This window comes from Magnolia sinica, chromosome 14, assembly GCF_029962835.1.
Source record: "Magnolia sinica isolate HGM2019 chromosome 14, MsV1, whole genome shotgun sequence".
Classification (NCBI taxonomy): Eukaryota; Viridiplantae; Streptophyta; class Magnoliopsida; order Magnoliales; family Magnoliaceae; genus Magnolia; species Magnolia sinica.
The window spans coordinates 39,201,093-39,218,433 of record NC_080586.1 but is presented as its reverse complement, the minus strand read 5'-3'; the positions used below and the strand labels follow the sequence as shown (position 1 = coordinate 39,218,433).

At 37.7% G+C, this 17,341-nt stretch overlaps 1 protein-coding gene and 1 long non-coding RNA gene across 3 annotated transcripts; both read left to right on the top strand.

The window, feature by feature from the left end:
- The first annotated feature begins 5,599 nt into the window (after window positions 1-5,599).
- LOC131225522 (protein POOR HOMOLOGOUS SYNAPSIS 1-like) lies at window positions 5,600-10,051 on the top strand. 2 transcript variants are annotated; one of them, XM_058221060.1, is made up of 6 exons: window positions 5,600-5,749; window positions 6,067-6,113; window positions 6,201-6,228; window positions 6,728-6,807; window positions 8,910-8,972; window positions 9,646-10,051. In XM_058221060.1, exons 1-4 carry the CDS (start codon window positions 5,605-5,607, stop codon window positions 6,784-6,786), a joined length of 279 nt encoding a protein of 92 aa, XP_058077043.1. In that variant the 5' UTR covers window positions 5,600-5,604; the 3' UTR covers window positions 6,787-6,807; window positions 8,910-8,972; window positions 9,646-10,051. The 2 variants fall into 2 exon arrangements, with proteins under 2 accessions (XP_058077043.1, XP_058077042.1); XM_058221059.1 differs by lacking the exon at window positions 9,646-10,051 and adding an exon at window positions 9,071-9,209.
- Window positions 10,052-13,435: 3,384 nt separating this feature from the next.
- On the top strand, window positions 13,436-14,216 carry LOC131225658 (uncharacterized). The gene is made up of 3 exons (XR_009161448.1): window positions 13,436-13,449; window positions 13,557-13,653; window positions 13,797-14,216. It is a non-coding gene; the product is annotated as an uncharacterized LOC131225658 (long non-coding RNA).
- The last annotated feature ends 3,125 nt before the right edge of the window (window positions 14,217-17,341 follow it).

The following is a 17,341-nucleotide window of genomic DNA, read 5'->3' as shown; positions in this document are numbered from 1 at the left end:
CCATTTGATGTATACGAGACCCATATGATGCGACTCACTTGATGTATATGAGGCCCATGTGATGCAGCCCACTTGATGTAAATTACGCCCATGTGAGGGGCCCATTGTGATGTATATTAGGCCCGTGTGAGAGACCCATTGTGATGTATATTAGGCCTATGTGAGAGGCCCCATTGTGATTGTTTATGAGGCCCATTATATGTGTGAGGCACACCATGATGTACGTGCTATATACACATTGTTTATCCATTTTTAGGTTGTGACCCCACTGCCTTATGCAGGCCCACCTTGTATGAGTGATGGACACACGCTGTCCTTCCATTTCCTAGTGTAACGCCCTGAAATTCGGGGGTCGAGCATAACTCAGCTCCCGAGTTCCAAAACATCACTTCTGCAACATATTCAATGATGGATGTATGTTGTCTGTATTAGTGCATAAAACATGGAATAGATTAAGCCAAATAGCAAATATAATTCAGGGTAAGTGAAGAAAGCAAGCGGAAGACTTATAGAAATATATGTGTACAAGTGCAAATCCCTGAAGTACATACACATACCAGGTCGTAATGAAAGTGTCATTATCAAAATTACAAGTATTAAATTACAGCATTTAATTCCCAAAAATAATCCTAAAATCCCACACATCAAAACAAGGCTCACTAGAACCCATCTGAAAACTACATAAAAGAGAAAGCAACCTCGTCATCATCCATCTCCCGCTCTGCCTCAGAAGTCGCCTCAACATCTGCAACATCAGAACCTAAGACAGAGTCTGGTGGGTGTTTAACACCGCCCCAGAACGTGGGAGTGAGTGATCAACTCAGTGGAATAATAAAGCACAGGTTAACATGTTATCAGTTCAATCAAGCAGTAATGGTAAAGCAGAATAAGTAAACAAGTCCTAAGTACTCTTGTTAATGCAAGGACGTATGCAGAATGATGCGTGCCCTCATGCGTACACCCTCAGCATCTTCATCTTACGTTATGCATGACACCACCTCAAAGTGCCCCACATCTACAAAGCACATGCAAATGCGGTGCATGAACATGATTACCAAGTTGTTATTAGTCCTTTTCATATAGCAGGATTGGGAAGCTAAAGTACCTTCCTCATATCACCATCCAAACAGTGATCCATTCTAGGGTCATCAATCCTAGACATCTCATACGATCATATGATTGTAGGTCGTTGCAAAGGGTTCATCACCAATCAATGTACGCCTATCACACCTTCGTTACTATACTAAGGCTTGTCACCTCAATGCGGTATCTAGGTATGCTCGAGGTCACTACAAAGGGCTCGTCACCAATCAATGTAGGCCGACAGCACGAATATAATGTCCCATACCACCATAATCGGCTCACGAGTTTAGTTGCTCACTGGTCACTACGGGGAGGCTCGTCACCCCAGCGTAGGCCGACAGCTCGACCACGGTGTCTCATACCACCATGTCCGGCTCATGAGTCTTAGCGGATCAAGTTATATAGTTAATAGGATTTCATTGGTAAGTTTAGTACCCTAGATTCAAGCAGTAGCGTCCAATACATGGTGAACATACATCGGACAATCGGGTTACTTGACGAACTCGACTAGCAAGAGCGCACGTTGAGTTGAACGACATAGAGTGCGCAAACACTCCGCGTGGCCAAACCACTGCCGACAACTCTAATACGACTCAGGTTCGTCTAATCACGTCCTACGTGGCGAAAGCAACCTCAGCCATGATCTTAAGGCCAATTACCGATTTCCTGGACTAATGCATAGTCCCACACACATTACACTACAACAAATATTCGTATTGAAGGTAGAACAGTAATGGAGCAACAACTCAAATCATATGGTACGCAAGCATTTGAAGAATATCAACTAAACATAAATGTAAGCATAAGTAAGACTTGAAATTAAATAACAAGGAATGTAACTTACATGAAGGAAATCATACGCATCAATAGGAGTGTTGAGAATCACTTCTCAACGCCCGCAAATAGTGTAATAAGTTACACTTTAGATCATTCAGGCATTTCTACAAACACTTAGAATACATAGTTCAACATACATGACGTACGTTGAAATACACACATTTGGACAAATCCCTTTACCAAGGAGTTGTCTCACGTACATCTAGCATAACACTACCAAAAAAATGATTAAAGGCTACGGACTATGATAGCTTTTAGTTACGGATATAGACCGTAGCTATATTGCTACGGCTTAAATCCGTAGCTAAAAATAATCGAACCGTAGCTAAAAGCAAACACTTCCGCTCATACCTACAACCTGAGACGACCCCATAAGGGACTATATGATACACATTAAAATATGTGTGCTCCATCTAATACGTCTATTCACTTTGAAAGAGCATTTTTGGGTAAGAGCCCAAAAAAGGAAGTAGTTCGAAGGCTCAAGTGGACCACAAAGTAGGAAACAGTGGAGATTAAATACCTACCATTGATCAATGGTGTGGTTCAAGTTGACCTTCGAATTTCCTATATTTTGGGGTCAATCCTTTATAAAAAAAATTAAAAAATTAATGGATGGAGTGGATATATGAAATGTATCATGATGGATCCCACAAAGCTGCCCTTGAGAGGGCCGTTCGTCCATGACCATCAAAACTGTATGTAGGATGTGCGTTAAACTGTTACGGTCCATGTCTTCTAGCTTCGGATTAAAACCGCAGTGAGACCGTAGCAGGTAAAAATGCGAAAACTCTTACCGTGCTGCCCTTTTTCTTTTCCCCCCTTGTATAAAATCTTTCATCTCCCTCCACGCCAAACCCATTCCACGTCCATCTCACGAAACCTCTCATTTCCCTCCACTCCAAACCCATTCTGCGTCCATATCTCTCTCTCTCTCTCTCTCTCTCTCTCTCTCTCTCTTGATCTCCCCTCTCACGAACCCCTCTTTTCTCTCTCTCGATTTCCCCTCTCACGAACCCCTCTTCTCTCCCTAACCATCCCCTCTCTCTTGATCTCACGAAGACTTCCCTCTCTGACGCCATAATCCACGTCCATTTTAGGTACGCAAGAATGATTTTCTTCTTCTTTTTTTCCTTTTGAATATTTTTTTGTGGAATTGGATTGGGTTTTTTTTTTATATTTTATATTTATTTTATTTTAGGTTTTTTTTTCTCTTATGAATGATATAGATGTTTTAATATGCCAAAATAACAATCTACTCAAGGATTTGAATGGCATGGATGTTGATGAGGCAGAGTAATGATCCTCATGTGTTTAAAGTACCCGATTATAGGTAATATTGAGAAGAACATTCTTCTTAACTCAGTAGTAATTCTCCATAAATTGATTTTGATTAGTTATCTTCCCTGGACTTGTGTATAATACCTGAAGCAGTAATGTAAAGTTGAGGGTAATGCCTACTGAGGTGTTTACTTGCTGATTTATATTTGCAATCACATACTCACTTTCCCCATTATGTTCATGTTATATCTACAACGTTCATCCATTTATTTTTATTTTTATTTTTCATATGAATATGGGGTATGAACCCAAAATGGAAATCTGATCCAAATCATGTGTGGACCACACAACAGGAAAGAGTGGTAACTAAATGCCCACCATTAAAAAGTAAAATCCTCTTCAGGACTAGAAAAAGGGGTGCGGCTTTCGTGGATCCCCTGACTAATGTAGCTTACATTAATGTCGTCCATCCAACTATAGTGTTTGGTTTTGAGATGGTTGGGTGTTTGTGGTAATGTTTCACCTTTTGGCACTTCTTCAATAAAAGTGCATTTACCTTTAAAAAAAATCTATGATCTTTTGGTGGGTTGTTCAAAAGCTAGAGTTGAGGAGGTTATCCATGGTGTTGGCATTCGGTGCTTTGGATTCAATTGCATGTGGAGAATTAGTGCAATAAGCTTCTTCTTCTTTTTTTCCTGGACGAAATTTTTTGGCTTTGAATCTATGGATTTGTGGAGTTGGGAATTTGCTAAATCCATGGAGAGATTCTTAAATGGGGTTGGGGTTGTCCATGTAAAGGGTTTGTGGATCTTAAATTGGTTCTTTTTCCATGTCATTTTATTGTATGGACGCGCAGTCCTTTCCAATCCGAAGTCTCAATTATTTGTCAAATTCTTCCTTATGGTATAATGTGGGGGCTATGGAGAGAAATTCTAGAATCCTTGAGGGAAAGACTTTATAGATTAGCTCTGTAATTCAATTGATTTCCTCAATGATCAAAAGTTAGAGTTTAGAAGGGGTTTGGTTGATTTGCCAAATAATACCTTCTTTGGAGAAACAAACTCCATAGTTTGTGGTGGGGAATTTTTTGCCAAATCCAAATCCATGGGGAGTGTCTTAAATGGGGTTGGGGCTGCCTTCATGGGTTGTAAGCTGTTTTGGGGCCTTAAATGTGTCCATTTTCCATGTCATTGCTAGATGGACATGGCATCCTTTCCAATCCCAAGACTCAATTTTTTGGCCATGGTATAATGTGAAGGTTTTTTTTAGAGGAATTCTAGAATCGTTGGGGAAAGGCTTTGTAGGGTGGCTCTGTAATTTAATTGATTTCCTTTATGTTCTTTGGATGGATTGTTCAATATCTAGAGTCAAGGGGGTGTTATCCATGGCACTATCATTCATTGATGGGGATTCAATTGTATTTGGAGATTTAGGGTAATGAGCTGTTTTTCATAGCCCTATGGGAGTTGTTTACACATTTATGAATAAAAATAAAAATAAAAAGTATTGGTAATGATCTAGACTAGTAGTCTCTCGATCATTATCCTACCTTAATGCCCCTTTACTCAAGAATATATATAGTGAATCTAGAGGAGAGTGGATGTGTAAGAAATGGCAGAATTTTTGGAGTAAATATCGTTGGCCTTGTTTTTCGCTGGCCCTGAATTGGTTTTGTTTTATGAATATTTCAATTGACTTAATAAGGTGGTTATATCCTACAAATTATTTCATGTTTTAAATGTATGGTGATGAGATGCAAGCTTGTCAAAGTACTGCCAAATGCAAAACCTCATAGGTCAAATCATCCGACTTCTTAATGCAACTCATGTGTATGGAGAAATTGGTTTTTCTGTTGATAAATACATGTATGTGGTTCACGAATATGGAGGAGAGTATAGTTAGAAGAATCTAACTTCTTAATGCAGTCACATCAAAGATTTTCTCCAAGGCTAATGGTATTTTACATTAAGAAGCAATTTGATAATTCTAATGGAAACCAAAATCACTGGGTTGCCACATCTTTGAGAGCTCAATGACCCAAAGGTATTGTTTTAGCCATTGAGTTGATCTTTTTACTAGTTAATGTTATTTTTCACGTAAATGTTCATTGGATAACATTTGTTGATTTACTTTTTACTTTCTGTAAAGTAACTGTGTTTTTTTTTCTTTTTCTTTCTTTCTTACTTTTTTAAGTGTAAATACTTTTTGATGCTTTAATGTGGTAATATAGAATTTTTCAAAGGATTTGATGCATCTTTGTTTTCTTTATACTCCATTTGGTTGATTAATTTGAGTTTCTATAAAACGTAAAAAGAAAGAGCATTAGTCATACAAATTCTTTTGTCTTGCAGAACTAATGAGGAGTCGGGCTTTGTAAAAGCTGATGTTAGTTATCATACCAAGATGCCTGTTTCAAGAGTTGATAGTGAGCAGCTTAAGTGTTCTCAGCAGCCATTACTTGACAACAACTTCGGAACTATTTTCTCAGCTTTGCCTCCTAGCTTCACTAAACTATTGACTGGCTGTTTGACTGAACATGAGAACAATGGTAAGATATGCAAACTATATTTACATGTTAGAATTTGGCATGCTGAATCTACAGGTGTACATAGTGTTTAATAACTCATCAAGGCTTGACTTGTAACCGGACCGAGTTAACCGTTGTTGTTGGTACACTTGGAGCCTAGCAATACCGAGCTGACTCAGTCATGTTCCAAATCCATCTGCAGGTTTTGGATTAACAACAGTCCATGAAAAACCTTCATTTGAATAATTCCGATATTGAAACAACATTCTCTTCAAGGTAATCCTTTTGGAAGACTTCCCATCAACAATTTCTTTAACTGAGATTTACGAATATTACAGAGCCACCAAAGGTGCCTGAAGAAATTGATATGATGTCCCAAGTCACGGTATTTTTTTTAAACATTACTAGTTTCTTTAGTATGACATTCTCTCTGTTTGTGTAATTTTAAAATTTTGAACTTTTTTGGTTGCAGAGATGCATATCGGATTCTTCTTTTCATGGTATGTGAATTTCTCCATCACTAGTTCTCTGCTTCTAATATGAAGGTTGTGCCTAGATCGACCTGATTCTTTGTACAGGGCATCAAGATGGTGGGATCCTTCTGTTGGATGGATTGGATCGTACATATGTGCCATGCCGTCACATGTTCTAGTGTGAACATGAGCTGACTATGCTTGTTTGTGGGCTTAGTAAAGCTCTTCCTCACTATTTTCTTCAAAAAAGGAAAAAAGAAAAAGCAAAAAAAAAAAGAACCAAAAAACGAGCTCTTCCCCATAATATATATGGGCTCCATTAATCAGCTCCTAGTAGCATGGAAGTCATTGTCCTCCTATATTGTAATTAGTCTTCAGTGAGATCTAGACTCTTCATTCAGTTGGTCCAATTGTTATGGATCAAGAGTTAAACATGGATTAGACGAACGACCCAATATTCTTCTTATTGGTCAGCAGTCTGTTCTTACTCCTTTTTATGATGTTGCTTCTGTTCAATTCTTACCAGATTTTATGACTAGAGTAGATATGGTCATTGATGAATTGGGAGGTGATATGACAATCTAATCGTCTCCAAATCACACACAGGTTAGCATGCTTCATACTTATACAGTTTTTTTTTTCACCACGGAAATTGAAAGCTGTACATGGTGGACTATTAAGTTGTACAGTGGAGAATATACAACCATTTTAGACTGCCGAAATTTCGGTGTCCATAACTTCTTGGAAAACTACTGTTTTGTACTTATGATTTACTTTCAAGTTGATGTTATGCGTTGTGAAACTAATTATATTAATGTAGCTTATACCCATTATATCTCACGCAAAACACAAATATCAGTTTGATCCAAAAGTACTTTTGTTCTGTGGATTGACTACACTTATGTTCTGCTTTTTGTTTTCAGGCTTGGTCACCATTTGTTGTTGGCTTGGAAAATGCTTATTCTGATAAGGTTGCAGCTTCCAAAAATTACACAGATTTTCAGCTCTGGTAGTTGATCTTCTGTAGCCTTCATTGTCAAAAGATTCATTCAAGTCACATGGTCTGTGGAAGAATATGGTCAGGCATATCATCATGTGATTTTTTCTATTTTTTCATTTTCCCTTTTAATTTTTTAAAAAAGAAGAAGACTGCATATACTCTTTGACAACGTCGTCTCTTGCCTAAGTCCTATAATTGCTCTTTGGACCAGCTTCTGTTGAGAAGCAAAGGATAGCTGAGGAGGTTGCATCATTGTTAAAACTGAGTGATGATATTGACACCATCCCCTTTGAAAGGTTAGTTAAGAATTTTCATTTTTTTTAAAAAAAATTGTACTATTGTCAAAATTATAGTTGGATTTGTTTATGTGAACATATTTCTTAAAAGATGCATGCAGTTATTTAGGAAGAAAAGAAATTTTGAAAAAAAATGAAAAGAATTTGAGAAGACAGTACAAAACTTACAAAAAAGCAAGAGCTTGCATGAGTCCTATCACTTCTAGAATCTTCCTAATAAGCCTATTTCCCTGAAGATACCTAATAATAGAAAGTTTTTTATCATTAGGGTCAGCACACCATTATCAAGAAAAATAAACCTAATTAAATGCAACAAGAATGGATGACAACTGGAGCAAAAAATAAAAGAAAAAAAGTTGCAGATTGTCAGCTGTAATAGAGATTCACTGGAGTATATTACAGCAAGCAGTTTAACTAGAAGAGTTTGAAAATATCAGTAGCTGAATGATTCTAGTTGGTTGATTAGTAGATGACACGAATAGTTATTTGCAGATGAAAAGAGATATAGCAGAGCTTTTGAGAGATGGAAACATACAATGTAGCTACTTGCAGGAAACCAATGTTGTAAGGAATCTCTCCAGTGATTTGATTGTAAGAAATATCCCTGGAAGTCATAACAGTCAATAGACCATAAACAATTGAAGAAAAAACAAGCACAACACCCACACCAAAAGGAATGCCAGCCATCTTACAGGATTTCGTAGCTCGTGCAATTCCCAATGTTGTCCGGTATGGTTCCTGAGAGGTTATTGTCCCGCTCACATCACTGCAACAACACCGGTAGAGATGGTTCAAACAAGGGTATGAACAAAATCTCAAATAATTCCCAGACAACCATTGATGCAGGTTCCATTAGTATCCATGTACAAGTACCATAGGCCAGTCAATTGGCACATATCAGGAGACAATGTTCCTGTCAGCAAATGGAATTGTGACCACAGAAAAGCTGGCTGGTGTTACAGTTGCATAACAGTAAAGGCCATGTGAAAGCAAAAAATGGGTATAAATGAATCATTTTCCAGTTGGGTCACCCACCTTCCTTTTCCCCTCCTGCCAAGCTGAGACTAATGCTCTGTGTAAATGAATCATGGACCTCACTAGTGTAAACTGAATACATGAGTATATCATGTGTATTCTTGAGTTGAAGTCCATGTATTCCTGATAAAGAAAAAACAAAAAAGCTAATGTAGCATACTTGGAATTCTTTCAAAGCTAGTAACCTGATCAGTCTCAAAAAACGTTGAAATGAATTAAACAAACAGAAGACTATCCAATTAAAAGTGTGAAAATATTTAAAGAATCCATAAACAAATTCAAATTCAAATTTAATTATAGTCTAAATTTTTATAAAGCTAAATGCAGAACTTTAGTTGACTGTGTATGATGTAGCTTATACCCATTATATCTCACAGTTACAACAAAGTGGGTTGCTTAAAAGGGATGATCACACGGATCGCTTTTTCCGAATCCTCATGGTAAACTTTTTCTATGGTTTTTATTATGTTTCCATGAAAATCCTCTAGATCCTCACAGTTGTTAAGAGTTTTCCTTCTCTTTCTACCTATAATTTCAGGAAATTTCTGTAGCAAATTGTTTGGCCACTGACATGATTAATCCAAGCTCATTGTCCCTATAAATGCCACAACAAGTCCAACATCTCTCATTTGCTGTTATTGATATGTATGCAAAGCTTGTGGTTTTAGTTATTAAGGTAGCGATCTTTTTTTTTTCTGACTGAGCTTCATGCAATGAATGGAAACTAAATTGATGAATGTTTCCATCATAGTTTGGGTATCTATGAATAGTATCAGGAGCAATGGGATGATCTGTTGCAACCCCATGTGTGAGTTCTCTCTTTCCCTGAGGAAATACCAAGTTCATCATTCTTCTCTTCCCTCAAGTGATCATAATAACCATGCTCTTGTCCTGAGAATCCTAAACCATCACGCCATTCCGACTCATGATAGCTTGCAGGCCTCTCCACTTGATCCTTGTAAAATGGACTGTTGTCATTAGGCAAAGCTGGAGATAATGATTTTGTTCTCAATCTTGCCTAAGAGTAATTTGGGTTTGTTGTACATGATTAAAGAATTCTTTTAGTTGCTTACTTGATTGCTAGTTTAACTGGTTGTGGTTTTTTCTTGGCAGGTTGTGAGTTTGTTGTATATGAAGTTCGATCAATAATGGTAACTCCCTCTCCTTTTTGTTGCATTGTAAAAACAAATGCATTTGCTTGGTTTGCTGGTTGTAGGTGGTTTAGCTGGAAATCATATCTACTTTGCAAACCATGTCGAGATTTCTGGAGGTAAGCAGGCACGGTCATTGTGGATGGGGCATCCTGTAATTGACAACCCGTGCACATTACAATACTAGCCGTGTATATAACATGTTCCCCCATTTTAACAATGGAAATGTGGAATTTGTTGCTGTAATTTTTTGTTTGATTCAAATCAAACTCCTTCCATCTCATGACTTAGTTGGGATTCTTGTGCAGATAATGGAATATATACGTGTCTTTTAATGGATGTTGTGAAATGAGGTTTGTTCATGGATCTATGGAATTGGGTGAAAGCAAATTTAGATTGAGCTTTGTGATTTATTTTTACTTTGGTTTAGATTTAGGCACGGTTCATCAAAATGGCATCTAAGGAAATGAAAAATAGCCTACATTCAAAATACATGCATGGCCCATCTGATTAGAAGTTGAGACTATGTCCTTCTTTCTCGGCCAAGGCAGGTACAAAGTAAGTTGATTTTATGGACGACGGGGAACTTCCTGTTCCATGTCTGTATAGTATGGCTAGGTGTATGGAGGCAGGTTTTTATATGTTCATGAGACTACACATCGAGTAGATTCATTTCTGCACATCTTCCAGTTCCATGTTTTTCTAAAGTCATCCTGGTAGATATCCAGCCTACTTGTTTTTGCTTTTGATAGTGGACTTCTACTTTATTTAATATGAATACTAACTAATTGCAATTTGGTCATTTCCACTTTATTGAACTTGTTATTACAATTTTATTGGACAGTGCATCCAAATGCTGCCTAAATAGTTAGTTCGTGTTGGATTAGAAGTATCACAGTTGCGAGAACATACAACCTAAACTAATTCTACCAAAAAAAAAAGCTATTGGGTTGAAACTCAGAAGACAAAACAGAATCATGTAATGAATGTAGCATTCTTGGGTTGGTGTTCTCAACAATGGGATGAGAGGTCCTATTTAGAAGGAGGGTCCACTGAACTCTACCATGGAGATAAAGGCAAACCATCAACATGATTGTTTTATTTGTACACAGAGATAGACATGTTCTAGGGAGTAACATGAAGAAAACGTAGAATCAGTATATATAGGACTTGGTGGTTTGATCCATCATTAGATTCTGAAACCAGAAGACCCATGGTGACTGCAAGAGAACAAGTATCGAATGCAATCATCAAATATTTGTTGACTAAAAATTCTGAAACCAGAAGATTCATGGTGACTACCATTTTCATTGAATGCAAATCAGTTTTCATCTAATTTCAAGGAATTCGGTTTTTCTTTTTTTCTTTTTTCATTGAATTTTACAGTTATTCTAAGGATAAATTAGTACATCTGATTTTTTTTGCTCCTTGGTTATGTATATCTGAGGTTTGAGTGCTTTTTTTTTGTTAGCTTGTTAGTACACCCAACTGTCAATTCAGAATTCAGAATCGACTCTGCAATGGATTCCAATTTAACTAAATCAGGAAAATGTTTATAACCTTTTATAACTCCAAAAACACCCTAATGAATTAAAAAAGAAGAAGAAAAAGCAACTAATGCTCTGAGGCAATGAGAGTTGCAAGATTGCCTAAAAATCTTAGAACTTCTTCTCACAGTGATGGGATTAGTTCACTCTAACATGAAAAGTCCCATTTTGTTAAAAATTTGCTATTCGTAAAAACAGTACAATGGGACAGTCACACTCTAAAATCCAAAAGCATTGTAATTTGCAAGTCATAATTCTTTGAATGCTTTTAGGAGAGCACTCCACGAGTCTGTATTGGATGCTTTTGGGAAAGTAGGGCGGAGTGAAGAAATTGAGCAGCTGTTTGAAGAGAAAATGGGTATGATTGCCAACTCACCACCTGTAGCTCCTCAAGCTGAACAGGTAGCAGCTTGAACTATTTTTGCTAGACCCAGTATCACAACACATTGTCCTTACATGTTTTTGAGTCGAGTGATGAAAATGGCTGGTTCATTGTATCTTGGATGTTCAGTTGACATCAGTCTAAATGAGCGTCCATTGCCAATTAAATTATTAATTGTTGTAAGGGGGTCATTGTTGGGAGTATGGGTTCTCATCTTAGGTGATGAGTTGTGCAGGTTCTGTGAGTCTATCTGATGGGTTGTCTTGAGTCTGGACTACTCCATGTCAAAGACATTTAGAACGATAAATTATTAATGATATAATCTTGTCTCTGGTAGAAACAATACCAATCTTTTGTTGGCATTTTGAAGGATTTGTTATACTTTCCTCCATATGTTTGCTTGTATGGTGTGACTGCTCTATTGTGTCTATGATTAGTTTCCTTGCCCAAAATGTTTACTGTGGTTTATGATTTGTGCGTTTGAAAATTTGAGCTCTTATCGCAATTTTTAAGGGACTAGCCTTTGTGAATTTCCTATCTTAAGTTAGTTAACAATGTTAATTTGTCTTGTGAGTTGTACATTGCCTCAATAACCCATTAAAATTTGGCTAGGTTAACACATGATGAAGTCACTGTCATGATATCCTGAAGTATCTACGTGTATTATGTTTTCCCAATATACATGCAGGTGATGAACTTGGAAACCTTCTCTTGGGATTGATCGTGTAAAGCAGAAAAAACTAGCATGGATGGGACAACCAGATCTGTGATTCCCAACATCCCAGGCTGCTGTAGGCTTAGATCATCATCAGTCCCCTAGTTTGGATGGGGCATAGCAGCTTGATCTTAATTGGCCAATTGATGCCGACAAACACAGTTGTCATGGCTAAAATAGGGATGTTGAGATGGATAGGTGGCAAGATGAGGAAGGATGGAATTAGAAATAACACATTCAAGGGAATTTATGAGTAGCACCACCAATAAGTAATAAAATGAGGGAAAGTAGACTTTGATGGTGTGGCCATGTGCATCGAGACCAAGAATTGCACTTGTTAAGAGTGAGTTGGCTCACGTTGAAGGCTTAAAAAGGTGAGGTGTCAAAAGGACGTGAGTGGAGGTAGTAAGAAATCTTTGATGACCTACTGTTTAACTGAGAATATGGTCCTTAATAAAGTGGAATGGCGGAATAGGATTCTTGTAGCAACCCCAATTAGTTGGGATAGGCGTAGATCATGATGATGATTTGAAAGTATTGTATGCAAAATAGAAAATACTGGCTCTTGGTGAAATTTACTCTTATAAATAAATCAGTTTTACATGCAATGAAAGAAATCAATGTTAGAGTATTTGCTAAAATGATGATACTTATTGTTTAGATGTGCTATATTCATACAAGTGTATGGGGATATTCGTTGGTAGAGTAGCAAATGTGCAGCCTGGTATTGGTTTGGGGCCCGTTGGTGGGCCTATGCTTGATTTTGGATCTTGGGATGGATTTTAGGCTTGTATCTACCTAAAGACCATGGGTACCCAACCTCACTGACCTTAAAATTGAAATGCCTTTGGGCAGATACAAGCCCAAATCTAGTTCAAGGCCTAAAATCAGGCACTAGTCAACCTCATAGGGCATCAAACCCACAGTGAGCTACGCCAACCCATTTGCCACTCCTATCTTATGCCGGTATACACTTGTATGCACAAAGCACATCTAAGCAATACTAAGTGCAAAATGTCTAACTTTTCCTTAGGGAGAACCATGCGGTGCCACACCCAAAATTGATCTTCTACCTACTGTGGCATTACCCAATCCACTTCAAAAGATGCAAGCAGTTTATAGGTATTACAACTCTCTTCCATGTCTGCATTTGCTGCTTTTTGTACTCATGTACATGTCATCTCACAGATCTTACAATCAGTATTGGACATGACTCCATTTATATTCAGCATCAAACTGGCTGTAGTTGCTTCTCATAAGGAACACATAAATCTGGAGCAATGGCTGAACAAAAATCTGAGCACATACAAGGATACTTTTTTCTAGGTGATTCACATGCTTTATTTCATTGCCATTGTATGAATGAACTTGTCCTCAATATATGCTGCATTTTTTTTCTCTTAAAGCTTCTTGAACATGAAAATGTTTAGAGTCCACTGATGGACATGTCTTTCTTTCTTTTTTCCCAGGATTGCCTCAAGTTCTTAAAAGAAATACCTTCTGCAGCAATAAATGATGCATCTGCGAATCCTTTCCAACATTCCAACTCTGTCATGAATCTTTATCTAGAGACAAGTTCTACTCTTTTGAAGGTTTTTGCTTCCAAAATTTCTTTTTCTATTACCTATACACAGCGTCATAGAGAACTATTATGCATATTGTAGTTTACATGAATATTTCACAGGTCCTTCAAGCCCATTCTGGCCAGCTCATCTCCCACCAACTTTCTGAGGAATTGAGAGGGTTGCAGGCATCATCTGTGCATGCTAATCCAAGACTGCAAAATGGTGGAGCTACAGATTCATCAACACATGATGCATCATATCTAATTATTCACTGGCCTCTTCAGATCAACAGAAAATAATCTTTTTTAGCATCTCTGTCTAAACACAGTTCAAAACGTATGATTAGTCACTGGCCCTTCACTCACTGCTGAAGTGTATGTTTGTTAAGTCACACTCTTTGTCATGCAGAACATTGCGAACCTTGCAGGGAACAAAGCTCTAGTTCTGCCTGTGCCTGCATTTAACATCATCAATGGGGGATCACATGGTTTCACTATCAACCTGAATTTTGCGAACCTTGCTGGGAACAGAACTCGGTATGCATCTTCTTCTTCTTCTTCTTCTTCTTCTCTCTCTCTTTCTCTCTCTCTCTCTCTCTCTCTCTCTCTCTCTCTCTCTCTCTCTTAAATCCCGAAATGGTTTCACTATCAACCTAAATTTTGGTTGGGTTGCGTTGCATACAGAGTAAGTGCAAAGACAGGGTTGTGTTCCACACAACAATGGTAGCAGATTTTCTATACATTAAATACCATTGAAAATCCTTTTGCAGATTTTTTAAGGAACAATGGAACAATGGAAGTTGTTGTTCCAAACCGACAGTTGTTGTTTAAATATATATCTTAATGCTGTTGTTGTACAGAACAATGGTAGCAGATTTTTGAAGTGTGTGGAACAGTTGTTGGGGTATGAAGGGTTTAGTTGAACAGTTGTTGTTGTATAGAACAGTTGGTGAAGGGTTTTGTAGATTTTTAGAGAGAGATTTGAATTTAGCTTTGTTCTTTTGCTCTTTTTTCTTGAATTTGAGGTTGGGAGTTTGGAATTTCAGGTCCTTGGGGAGAGCAATGGATTTCGATGTGATCTTTAGTCTTTCTTCAAGAATTGGAAGTGGGTATTTGGAATTATAGTTTTCTTTTTTTTTTTCTTTTTTTCTGACAGAGATTTGAATTTTAGATGTGTTGCTCTTTCCATGTGAATTTGAGAACGAGTGTTTAGGATTACGGGCTTTTATGAAAACAGAGTTCAGTTTCAATATGCTCAATCTTCAAAACACACAGACACATTTTTATCTTCTTATGTATAATGTTATAACATGCAATTTCTTCCATTTTGTATGATGAAATTGATTTTCAGCCATGTGCAGTAAGCTTTCGGATCAAAGTGAAGCTGAGAATAGGGTGTTAGTTGATGGCAAATTGATAACCAGTAGAGGCACATCCACGGAGTTTTCGCTTGCGATTGTTGAGAAGCTATTTGGCTCCAAGAAGGCATTGGATCTTGCTATTAATAAGAACTTTAAATAGACATATAACTATTATGTTGGCATTGTACTTTTGTGAATGGAAATGAATTATTGTTTTTTATTGAATGAATGAATGATTTAGCTATGAAGTATTTATCTATATTAGCTTATATGAGTCATCAGGGCATGTACTACAATGGTAAGAGATACCATTATTATTTAGTTTGTTTTAAAAAATAGGCATTAGCTAGGGCTATTACCGTAGCTGTTTATCTAAAAATCGTAGCTCTTGCTAATTTCATCCTATTGCTGCTGTTATCTCTCTACTTTTAGCTACAGATATAATTCGTAGCTGTATATAATTTGTAGCTACAGAAACTATTGCTACGGATTTAACTAGTATCTATGATTTTAAGAGCTACGGCTATTAACCGTAGCCGTTTATCTGGAAACTGTAGCTGTTGCTAATTTCAGCCTATTGCTACGGTTCTTGCTCTACTTTTAGCTACAGATAGAATCCGTAGCTTTAAATACCTAGCGCTACGGAAGCTACAGCTACGGATATAATCCGTACCCATTGTTTATATGGCGACGGCTTAAAGCCGTAGCCATAGCTTTTAGACCTATGGCTACGGTCGTGCTATGGATTTTAACCGTAACCAAAGACCTTTAGCTACGGCTTTTATCCGTAGCCTTTACCTGGTTTTCTGGTAGTGTAAGTACACGACAAATAATCATGGCAATCACATGTTCATATTTTATACGCATACGGTACTTTATACATACACATAGAATACACAAATCTCAATATATCACATGCATATCAGGAACGCAAAGTAAACATAACATTTGGCATGTGAAATCTCATCCATAACAAGAATAAACCATTAACTGGCACTGAAAGCCTTGAAAACCATAACCTATACACTTAAAGTCCGCACCTTAAGCCAGAAAAGAACACCGAACTGATTTCAGACGAGTTGTCTTCGTCAACGGTGATAGAATACCCTAAAGCAAGGATAGAAATGAGATACAGCATCACAAAGACTATTATAAGCTCTAACACAGATTAGGGTTAGGTTAACTTACCCAAAGATGAACTCAGAATCGTCAGAATAACGATTCAAAGTGAAGGTTCAAGGATGAAGAAGAACAGGAAAGAATCTAAGATGATTCACCAACTTCTCTCTCACTCTCTATCTTTTCCTTTCTCTTTCCAAGCTAGGGTTAGAGAAAATTCGTATGGAAAAGAGAGCTAGGGTTTCAAGGACTATAAATAGGCCTAAAATGGATGAAAATAACCCTAGGGCCAAGGTATACTTAGGGTATAACCAAAACCTGCTTCTTACGATCCAACGAAGCACTTCCGGTGGGCCTATTACCACGAAAGGTCGGACTTAAGCTCTTTGACCATGGATCTAGGTCAAGCTGAGTTTTCGTACCGACCGGCTCTTCAGATCAGCCGTGGCGGACCACACTCAATTCAACAGTCACAGAATCTCGATCAGGTCCACAAGCACAAGGACATGCCTAGGCCACCTTCCTTGATCAGAGGGTGAAATTGGGTCAGAATCCAACGGTCAGATTGCTTAAAATCATGACACAAGCGACACGACTTAGATTTCATAAAAGCTTAACAAATTTCCAACCGTTCTCACACTCTTCACTCCGAACTCAAACAAATCGACCCAGAACATCACATGGACTTAATTTTCGAGGTGATGGTCAAGCCCAACATGGTGACTGCAATAGCTTAAGATCATCGCTATCGGACTTTCGACGCGCGGTCCAGGTCCGATCCAAAACTTCCAAAAATTCTCCAGAACAACTGGATTTAGCGATGGATCCCAGATTTCAGAGTAACATAGCGCTAACTAATCTACAAGTTTTGAGCCATGCAGATACAATTTAAAGTGATTGATGCAGATTTCACAAGCAATCGAGTATAGCGCTAATTACCCCAAAAACAACTACTAAGGAAAGATAAGCA

Bases quoted from the DNA above. Each gene is read 5' to 3' on its own strand.
- LOC131225522 (XM_058221060.1), top strand. From the start codon at position 5,605: ATGCCTGTTTCAAGAGTTGATAGTGAGCAGCTTAAGTGTTCTCAGCAG. The intron at 5,750-6,066 runs GTAAGATATGCA...CGAATATTACAG, and splicing joins GACTGAACATGAGAACAATG to AGCCACCAAAGGTGCCTGAA. The intron at 6,114-6,200 runs GTATTTTTTTTA...TTTTGGTTGCAG, and splicing joins ATATGATGTCCCAAGTCACG to AGATGCATATCGGATTCTTC.